The sequence below is a fragment of the Toxotes jaculatrix genome, chromosome 5 (genome assembly GCF_017976425.1).
Source record: "Toxotes jaculatrix isolate fToxJac2 chromosome 5, fToxJac2.pri, whole genome shotgun sequence".
In the NCBI taxonomy this organism is placed as follows: Eukaryota; Metazoa; Chordata; class Actinopteri; family Toxotidae; genus Toxotes; species Toxotes jaculatrix.
This window is the reverse complement of record NC_054398.1, coordinates 3772035-3783157: the sequence shown is the minus strand read 5'-3', so window position 1 is coordinate 3783157 and position 11123 is coordinate 3772035. Positions and strand designations below refer to the sequence as shown.

General features: G+C 40.7%; 1 protein-coding gene across 2 annotated transcripts in view; it reads right to left on the bottom strand.

The window, feature by feature from the left end:
* Positions 1-3122: 3122 nt before the first annotated feature.
* syt9b (synaptotagmin IXb) overlaps positions 3123-11123 on the bottom strand; it is a 31829-nt gene continuing 23828 nt past the window's right edge. The window contains exons 5-9 of one of the 2 annotated variants that reach the window (XM_041037718.1): positions 8601-8721; positions 8343-8514; positions 8117-8246; positions 3984-3986; positions 3123-3508 (exon numbers count right to left, since the gene is read on the bottom strand). In XM_041037718.1, the coding sequence (XP_040893652.1) occupies positions 3443-3508; positions 3984-3986; positions 8117-8246; positions 8343-8514; positions 8601-8721 (492 nt within the window). In that variant the 3' untranslated portion in view covers positions 3123-3442. Of the gene's footprint in view, positions 3521-3983; positions 3987-8116; positions 8247-8342; positions 8515-8600; positions 8722-11123 lie in introns of both variants that reach the window. The other variant, XM_041037717.1, reaches the window with a different exon arrangement.

Genomic DNA, 11123 nt, shown 5'->3' with positions numbered 1-11123 from the left:
TGAAACTTTGAAACCTGCTTTTACATTTACCTGACGAGAGACCTCACAGGTAAAATCAGACTTTGACAATGTAGACGGCAAAAACTATGAAATGGAGACGCAACTGTTTCAGTGGGGATGATGGCGCACATTCAGACAGTCTTTTCTCAAAGGCATTCATAGTGTTGCATTTCTGTGTACATGCAGATGCGATAGAAGTAGAATGAACTATATCTATCGTAGGAAATGTGCATGCTGCGTGGATAATGCTTATAATGTTGTGATTGTAGCTGCCAGATTGTGCTGCAGCTGCTGATAAAACCACATCTCAGAGACGGGAAATGAGACACCTGCGAAGACACATTAATCCAGGAGTGACGGGGGGGTGGCAGAAATTTGAGGACATGGGCAGTGAGTTATAAAAAACAAACACCACCAGAAGCTGAAAACATTTTACCCATTAGGAGCTTAGGGATCTTTATGTTTTCAGGATGCAGAGATGGTCAGGCTTAAAGCAACAATCAATACTTTTATATAAATAATGGTTAAAAGGATTATGAACCCACAGACAATTATCACCCGACTCTGCATTTTCCCTCAGGTCTACAGAGCGTTTTCATATCTTTTCGCTAATTGTTTTTGTTTTATGACCCATAACTTTACTATTTATTACCACTCTCATCATCTTTCTTTCCAGACACAGCAGGCAGCTGTTTTCTCTGATAGACCCACTTTACACTGTCACCATTAAACACACAGACAGATGAAGTCGGCATCTGGCTGGTGAACATATTGAGATGGTGGACAGAAACGTATGTTAACATGTGTTCGACAGGTGAGGCTGAGACAGGGATGCACTTCCTCCTAAAATGTGAATCATTCAGTGAAATAAGGAACATTTACTTTAACCGGTTCAGCTCTGTAATATGCTCCTAGGAGAAGGAATGGATACAAATATCTGCAGATAAGTGCCAGTGTTTTTCTATGTCTGTTGTCTAAGAGTCTGTTAACATATACTGACATGTGAACTTAATGAGGTGATGATATCTCACCGTTCTCGTTGCTCTGTCCCCGAGTGACCCCAGGATATGGAGAATTACTGCAGCTTCTGACATTAGCTGGTCTGGTAATGGGCTTACTGAGGGGCAGCTAAGACATATTGTTATAATGAGTATAGCTCGAAGAGGTTTGGGGCGAAAATCGCAGCAACACATCATCCACATACACAGTTTCACACACACATAGACACCTGGATATTTTGCCTTTAGGTATTTCACAACCGTGAGGTCTTACCTCTGTCCCCGGCTTCAATGAAAGTGTGTATGTGTGCCACTGAAAGAATGTGTGTGTTGCCAGAAGCTCTTCACAGGACTTTCAGTCACAGGGGGTTTGGGGGGAGCTCACAGCACAGGTGGAAGAAAAAGGTGTGTGGGCGGGGTGCGGTGGGGTGGGGGGTATTCTTGTGTTTATATGTGTCTGTCTCATTCTGTTTCTCTAACACTTTCTGAAACATGTTCTCTCTGTATCTCACACTCCCCAATAATCAGTCCGGGCTATATATAGAAATATTTATTAATAACATCTGAATGGACAATTAACACAGTCTGCTTTAGGTTCATAATACATCTCGTGTTTACAATATGATTAGTATCTCACAACAAAAGAGAGATTTAAAAATGACTCACAGAAAAATGATGCATGCATTGTACCTACAAATACAGAAGAAATTGTCATTGTTATTTGTGACGGTGTCCAATACAAAGACAATATAAACAATACTGGTATTAACCTGAATTTCAAAAAACAAACACTGGCTTACACAGGGTGTGGTCCCAGTTCAAAGCATGAGGTCCCGTTACAGGACAGGACAGGACAGCTGTGTTTTCAGAATGGACACAATCCAGTCGCTCGTTTCCTGGTAAAGACTAATCACAAACTGACAACATGATTCTGAGTGATTGGCTTCAGTATTTGTTGGAGTTGTTTTTAAATGGGAGCCCTTCCATGATGACAAAGCCCCCATCAAAAAGGCACAAGGGATTTCCCACTGGTTTGAAGAGAGCGATGTTAGTGATACAAGGCTCTCTGAAGACTATGGAACTGCATCTAAGACATCGTCATGAAAAGATATGTGTGGTTTATTGCAACTTTATTGTGTCTTATTTTTGTAGCTCTGGCCATTATCCAGCATGATTCAACTTGTTCTGTTGCCCCCGAGTGCATTTTAGATTACATTGGATTCACATGGGCGCATATTCCTACATTAAGATGTGTTCAATCAAATAGCCTCAAACTAACTGAACCACTTCCAACATAAGAGCACCGGTTGGTTTCTGGGTTACGTGACTTGATGAGTGCAGTGTTATGATGACAACAGGAATGACGACAAAGCTACAAAAATAATACCCGAGCTGTAAGAAATCAGAAGGCCCAGACAATCACAGAGAATCACTGGCAGTCACACTTGGAGATTAGATGTTAGCTGATGTTAGCTTGGAGGAGATGAGGGGAATTGCCCTTTTACCAGGAAAACAGGCCAGTTTCATGGCCACCTCCAACACCGATGACAACTGTGATGCCTCGGTTTGCTTTACTCTGACCACACCCTGTTAACAAAGTATGACAATTTAACATGCAGTAAATAAAACACTTGTATGTTCCATCAGTCAGCTGCTTTACACATTCTTAGAGCAAATACTTTTCAGTTTATGTCTTTACAGGAAGAGTTCTGTGAGAAAATCACCCGCTGCAGTAAAACTAAGGTTTACATTAAAATAATCTCTTTTTTTTTCATGCCTGCCCTGGCTGCCCCAGAGCTTAGGCCACATACTTTATAACCAGTGCATGAGAGGTTTCAATGTTCAACACAACAACAAAGAGCTGAAACAGGAATGCCCTCTCATTTCTACTTCTGTAACGCTGCCTAACTCTCTAACTCTTACTGCATCAATGACAGCTGATCACACACACAAATCACTAGTCACAGCTTCACACGTTCACCTAAACATGAATGATTTTTGGTCCACAAACTGCAATTTGATTAAAAAAAAGGAAAAAAAGAAAAGAAAAAAAAACCTGTTAAATAATCTCAGCCTGTTAATATTGTTAATAACAACTCAAAGTGATGAATGAAAGTACTGTAGTAGGTCAGTTGGAATGTAGTTAAGTGTTTTTTTTTTTTTTTTTTGGTTGTGAGGACACTAGAAGTGGGGATTAGCCTTTGCAGCAGCCTTAAGCACACTAAAGCCTAGTTCAATCTAATGACACATCAGTTTGAGTAATGGCTTATAGCTGAAGTTACTACTGTAGTCGCTTGTTAGTCACACCTTGTACTTTATCTTTTAACGTATTAGAAGAACTGTCTGCTGATCCACCATCCATCATTCTACCACCCCGAGGCTCTTTGTGTCTGTCTGTATTTGTGTGTGTGTGTGTTTGTGTGTATTTGTGTGTGTGTAGTCGGTCATGGTGACGGTGGTGTCTTCAGTGAATTGGTGGATCCTCCTTGGCTTCCACTCACTGTCGCTCCCTGTCCGACCCACTGCACCACAGCAAAGAAAGAGAAAGAGTGGGGATGATCCAGTTAGTAACAGACAGAGGTGAAACAAAAGTCCTGATAATACCAACGTTTTGCACTGAAAGAAAACCCTACTGATGTTTTTGTGTATTTACAGTCTTTGAGTCTTGTGAGATAAAGCTGTAAAGCTGTTACTTTGATCTGTGGGTTGTGCTGGAGGAATGTCCATGTAGTGATGAAACATTTCTTCCACTGGATCTCCAACTTGCCAGTATACCAGAGACCACTGGGCCTACCCAAAAAGCCTGATCTTCACTGCATGTCAGTTAGTTGCACATAATTTGTATAGGACTTTACAAGACTTAAAACTGTACTAATTTATGTTTTATATGAACAATGGCTTGAGTGACATGTGAAATAGGTCATTTATAGTGACACATCCACAGAGAATAACCATATACGACTGTGCCATTCTCTTCAGCTCTACATACTCTTTTAATGTCTTTCAGCTGATTGTTTTGGTTTTACCGTGAACTTCACTTCCAGATGCTGCAGGCAGCTGTTTGTAGAGGAAAAAAGCTCTGATATACCCAAGGTTGCAACTAGCAAATGAATGCCGTTTACCGCTTGTTCAGCTGCCCCCTAGTGGCCAATAATTGCTGCATGCTAGCACTAGTCACTTGAGCTGCCTGAGCTTCTTTCTATTTTCTCTGCACTGGGCTGTTTACTCCCACCGTCAGTTTTGTTTTCAGTTGGTTTGGTTATACACCATTTCATTCGGTAAAGAGTTTTATTAAAGAGGGCGAAAAAGCTCTCCAAACTAGCAGGCTTGCTAAGTGCCAGTTTGCGAGCCCATTATTGTGTTAACCCCCTTTTAACAGAACAATAAGTTCACACATTTTATAACAAAGATGTATTTGTACCATCAACTCCTGTCTCATAACTGTGTGTAAACCATTCCTCTGCTGTGGAGCAGTTTAAAGTCCAACACAGCAGGTTGAAGAGGAGTGTACGGTGTGTCATGGCTCATAAACCGAGATAGCTGCTTTAATTTTAAACATCCCTTTTTTCCCTTAAACATCAACACTATGAAGACATTTTGCTATTGGTCAATAACTCACATTTTTGGGTCAAAATTCATAAAAGTTTAACCTGATGCAAAAAAAAAAAAATGTACCCAGGTTTATTACAAATCTGATAAAATATAGATTTTGTTGCATAGATTTTAAATGTTGTTGTGACCAGGCCTTAAGACAAGTTCAATTATCCGTGAAAGAGGTCTACAAGCTACATTAAAGCTCTTTCTGTAAGAAATGGTACAGAAATTATTCATTCATTCATTTATAATGATAGTACACACGGTAACTTGCTATTTTGTCCCTGGAGCAGGTTGACCATGCAGGCTACCATGGCGGTTTGTTTTAAATCTGAGCCAGCCCAGTGAAACTGAAAAGCCAAGCAGACAAGCTCAAAGATGGCTTGGTGAGAGCAGTACCTCCGGTGTGGCTTTCTGTTATTCAGCCATTCATTCATGTGACAAAGTGGAGGCAACTGAGCGCTCTGCTTTCTTCATTCCCTTTGCTTTCCACTCAATAGCATCAGAACCGGCTTGAAATGACTCTGGAGAATTCAAGAGCATTTTGTTGTTGTTGGTCTTTGTTTGTGTGTGTGCATGTGTGTGTGTGTGTCTGTGTTTGCGTGTTTACAGTCCTGGCTGAAGAGATCAAGCTGGTGAATTATTAATGCTCTCAGTCTGTGGTCAGAGGGTCAGCGAGGCTTACTCCAACACTTCAGAAAAGCCATAAAAGCCTAAAGTGGGTAAGAAACCTGTGTGTGTGTCAGATAGAGTTTGTGTGTGTGCATGCGCGCACATGTGTGTGTGCGTGTACTTGCGTGTGTGCGTGTGCATGCGTGCGTGTGTGGGCACACTTGATGGACAGAATGTTGCATGTGTTTGGATTTATGTGTTGAATTTAAGTATTTTGTGTGTGTGTGTGAATACTTAATGTGTGCATATCATTGTAGAAAATGTGTGCATAATTCTGTGTGTGTGTATGTGTGTATATGTGTGCATACATGTGAGACATGTCCAGTAGGCTTTGTCTCCTCTGGGCTTCTGTGTAGATCTTTTAAGGAAACACAGATAAGCCATTAGTCTGGATCTGAGGCCCTGCTGCTGTAGTCCACTGCTGCTGCTGCTGCTAATGGCCTCAGATAAGACACTGCTACTTGAGATTGTCTGACAGAACCTCTGAGTGTGTGTGTTTGTGTGTGCATGTTTTAGTGCTGTACAAATGGCTCTTGAGACAGTAAGCGAGCTCTTCTAGCTTCGCCACTGTTGGCAATATCAGGGTCACTGACCTCCCACCAATGCTGCGAGTCCTCTGGTAAACGCAGTGTGACAAGCCGTGCTTCATTTACCTCTGCAGCTTGATGGCACGCTCAGTAAAACACAGAGCGTTTAACGTGAAGAAGTGGGAAGGATCGCAGTGTCAGAATGCAACTAAAGAAAACTGTGACTTATGGTGTAAAAAGGGCTCTAACAGCTTTAACACTCTTCTCAAAAACACAACAAAATCCATTTGGATCTCCTGTTGCTTGCTCACAATGAATACACATTTACACACCCACAAAAACTGAGTGGAGATAGACCATTCACAACTCTCTCTGCTAAATAAAACACTTGTAGCAGCCATCATTGTCAAACTTTAGCATCACTTCGGGTAAGCAGCACACGTAACTTCGGTCAGTCATCTGTATGGTAAAATAAATAGATACTCATCCTATCATATGTTAGGTGGCCTGATTTGTGTCCTGTGGGTAGCTGAAGAAAATCACTGACATGATCATTAGAGGTGGAATAATAATCCTGAGGGCCCAGACCTCCTCTGGTGATAAAAATAATCACGGCTTGAGAGGGCTTACATCAACACACCTTGTGACCTTTTGAAGACCAATGTTTATAGCTGACAAGTTAGCTTCCAGCTAGCTGCTCATTGCCCATTACATTCTGTAGGGAGTGCTAAATATACCAACACTTCTCTAAGTAAAGCTGAAGTGGAATTCTTCAAAAGAGAGGAAGGACACGTATTAGGTGGCAGATGCTAATGCGTGTCATAGCTGATGCTAGGCGTTACATTTACCCAGACAGCAATCCATTTTGAAGCGTTTTATCTTTTGACCCCGTTAGCGGAATACCAATAGATTTAGCTTTGACAACTCAGTATGAATTTACATGAATCAGTCCGGCATCTGTTTTAACGTGCTCTGTTTTTTTAATGAGTGTGGGCTGGGAATTCAGAAATAGAAACAGCTCAGTGAATGTAGCCGCCTCTCTCTGTGTCTCTCTCTTTCTGTAAGCTAGGTGCCTCTGTTGTGGCAATCACAGCAAAACAAGTCAAGTACACATGAGGGTTATGCAGTATTTTTTGTTATGTAATTGTTTTATTTCTTTTTTTTTTTTTTTTTTTTTTTTTACTGTACCTCAAAATAGAATACACAACGTGACAACAAGGAATATGAAAACTCATTTAGATTCACTTCATTTATTTATCTTAAGTTTGTTCTTTTCTGAATTAAGGCTTTGTCTAGTTTTGTACACTCCATTGCATAAAAGTGCCTCATTAAAATGACTACTGCAGTTTGTTCTTTAAATACACAAGAATGTTTTACTTAAATATTCTGATTTCTCAGGCTGATAATGAGTCTGAATTGCCGTTTTGTTTCATTTCACTACATGAATGGCTGTACAAATGGGGACATGTGGGTGGTGATTCAGAGGTCAGGAATTATGTGACTGCTTTCTTCCATTTGAAATCAAAGCCATTACAAAATGTGAATAATAGGCTTTTTACCTCTACAACATCAAAAGCTGATCACTTATTAATTAATAAGTCGTCAGGAGTAAGCCTTCAGTGGAGAAAACAATTCTACCTTCTTGTTGATTATATAGCAGATTTTTTGTGTCAGTTGATCTGCAATCCTCTGACTTTTTGTCATTTCGAGTGAAATGTTTTAACAGCCATTGGATGACTTGCCATTAAATTTGGTTCAAATATTAATGCTCCCCCAGAGGTTGAATGCTACAGACTTTGGTGATTCCCAGACTTTTCATCAAGTACCACCAAATATTCACATATGAAGTAAAACATCTCACCATCTACTCGAGGGGTTGTCACAAAAGTTTGAACAGAAATTGAGTATTCCCAGAGGATGAATCCTAATGATATTTTTTGATCCTGTGACATTTCCTCTAATGCCATCATGAGATTGACATTTGTGATTCTGAGTGAAATGTCTTGATAAGAATTGGACACATTGCCATGAAATTTGGGTCACACATTCATGCCCCCCTCAGGATAAACTGTAATAACTATGGTAATTTCTCAACTGTATCTTGTGTCCTCACCTGGTCCTATTTGTTAAATTTGTCTGGTTTAATTTGTCCAGTACTTTGGTTTATGACCAACTACCAGCTAAACTCATGAGAGTCCCATCACCCTCAGCTGTGGGCTACTTTGTGTTTAGTACTAACTGGTAATTGTTAGCATGCTAACACACTAAACTAAAATGTTAAACATGGGAAACTTTACCTGCTAAATATCAGCATTCTAGCCATACCTCTATGAGTGGGTGCCAGTGTGCGATGGGTTTCCGAGGGTACGTCAGCATTTCGCTCCAGTGGTCACGTCCCAGACTCTCAGCTTCATTGCCCACCCTGCAGACTCCAATCACTTCATTATGTCCAACCCTGTAGGACAGCAGAAAATAACACATGGAGACACCAACTAGTTGCATCAGTTAATGTGGTGTAGATTAAACTGACATATGTGGGTAACTTACTAACCGATCATAGTCCATGACGGCTATGAGCAAGCTGATCTGGTCGATGTTCTCAGGAGGAACATCAAACACGATGGCTTCATTGTACACTGGGTTCAGAGTGTTCCGCTTGGTGGACGTCTTCCTCTTCTTTAGCCTCCGGCCTTCACACATCAGGGACACTTTCACATAAGGATCTGGAGACAGACAACGGGGTACTTTCAATAAGCATGTCAAAATGTGTTGGAATGGGGATCCATTAAACAAAACACTCAGCTCCCACCTGAGGCTCCAGTGATGTCCATGGCTTTGAGATTTCTGGCTTTGATCATAGTGATGGTAAGCCTGCCAGCCGTAGGGAGATAGCACAATGAGAACATCAGCTCTCCCAGGTCCACATTGTCCTGCAATTTAAGATATTACAGTTTTATATCAGTACTGTTCATTATTTTCTCATAATGGTAGCTTAGTAACAAACTTTAATTCCGAGTTAAATCCTCATTTAACACAAGTCTCCTCTTGCAAGGGAGAAAACACTTATGAAGGAAGAGTCACATCAGAAATCGGAGTGATTTTCATGCTAAGCATCATATTAAAAAGATGAATTTCACTAGGGGAAATACAGTTTTTCATAAACGATGATGCATTACTTTTGAAGGTTATTAGTAACAAATTGCACTTACTGGAATGTTCACCATATATATACACCTAGTCTCAGCTTTTCCCACCAGAGTTTTTATGTTGTAACTTCATTAGAGGACTGAGTTATTAAAAAAATGTAAACTAGATTATGAAAAGCATAATTTGACCACTGCCAGAAGGAAAACAAAAGAATACGAGTCAAAACAATAGTATTATGCGTGGCCTCTTAGAAAAATTGATCTGTGGTTTATATCCATGTTTGCTGGCAAGCAGTTTTCTTTCTCCCTGTCGTTTGTTGGCTCATTGCTACATGTCTTGGAGCACCACCACCAGCGAGTGTAGATGAGCTCTATAGTGCTGCTAGTGGTCAACATCTTCACAGGGTACCTTTAAAAGCTATTAAACTCAAGAACTTTGTACTTCTTTATAAGCTACAACAGACATTGCTCGCTTCCTTAGTTTACAAAACCTCATCTGACGTCAAACCCAGACAGATACATAAAAGTCGCATTTAGAATCAAACTAATCCACTTAACTTGCCAGCTAGCAAGAAGCGCTAGACTTTGGACTTGTAATAATAAGCTTGAGAAAAACAGCTTTGGTTAAGGATTAAGATTAAGCAATTAAAACAAAGTAGATTAAGGTTTTGTTCTACTCAATGGGTAGATTTAACAGAAGGCACATTATGAGATGTTAGAGGAATGATACAAGTCTTTGCACCTCAGACATGGATCAAGCCTGTGACACCTTGTGTAACAAAAAAAAAAAAATCATGGAGATCTTTCTAATCACATCTGCAGTGTGCAGCGATGGCATGACTCACTATTAATCAGCCTGTTTCCTGTTACAGGAATGTCATGCCCTTTAAATGATATGCGGCCTGGTTTAGGACATCTGCTTCATCTCAGCATTTGCTTGAACTTGTGAAACCTGACATCTTGTTTAACTACTCCTAAGAAAATATCCCTGCTTTCACAACTCATCTATATTCATGCACGTGCCAAGCTCTTTTCCCAATTAACACGTCTGAAAATAACGTGTGATGGTGTGAGAGTGAGTGCTGCGTTTATGAGACATAAGCGTGCAAGGTTTCTTACAGGGGAAACTCTTGATTTGTAGTTTTACGCTTTCTTCCACACATTGGGCTGACACAGAGTTCCCTGTTACAAAATCTTAAACAGGAAGTGATAAGAGCCAAATTTGTCCTAAATGTTGGATACTTAATCTCAACAAGGGTGTTTAAAGGAAAATGGCAACTGGTAGGTTTGGTTCCAGCTGTTTAACACTTTCTCTTGCTTCTCTTTCAGCTGTTTTGTGTTTCAGTGGACAGGGTTTCCAAGCAGGTTAACACAACTATCTGATGTGTATGCATTCTGTCCAATCACTGATTATGTGTGTGATTGATGAGTGATTTTGTATTTAGTGTTTGTCAGTAGCAACCAATTAGTTAGAAAGCCTAGTTAAAGGTCAGATTTAGTCGTTATACTGGAAAATCATTGTTTCATTCAGACATCAATAAGCGCTCGGCCTCATGCTGATTAGGATTAATTGGAGTCAGGCAACACACACACACACACACACGGACACACACACACATTAGGTTGCTGCTGCTTCTCTGGGTCCTCTGCTGAAAATCAAATTGAACAAAATGAGTTGATTCATCAAGGATGTCAGTATCTACACGCCCACGAGCATGTAAACACATATATACGCTCGCACACATGCGCACATGCACGCACACAAACAAGTGTTCTGCAGGATCAGTGACATTCTGACTGTGTAATGAGTTGATTCATCACACGTGTTGCTGAGGCAGAATCCACCTCTGACACTGCATCATCATGGCTGCTTAGAGCCCCGGGCGTTAATGATGTACAGCTTATGATGTCTCCGAGGTGTAACGCTCATATGAATTTTGGCACAAGCGCAGGAATGCACAACTGACATACACAAACAGGCAGGGGCACGTACACAGACTGTAGATTGGCGAGCCCTTCAGCTCTCCACAGATAATATGATAACCTTCTCCCATGATACACACACACACACAGTCATGAAGCACACTTCAGTTTTCAGACTATAGAGTGCCGGTCACTACTCTTATGAGCACTCAAATCAAGCCTGCGGTCAGGATTATGGTCACTTGTGCTCGGCCAATGAAATT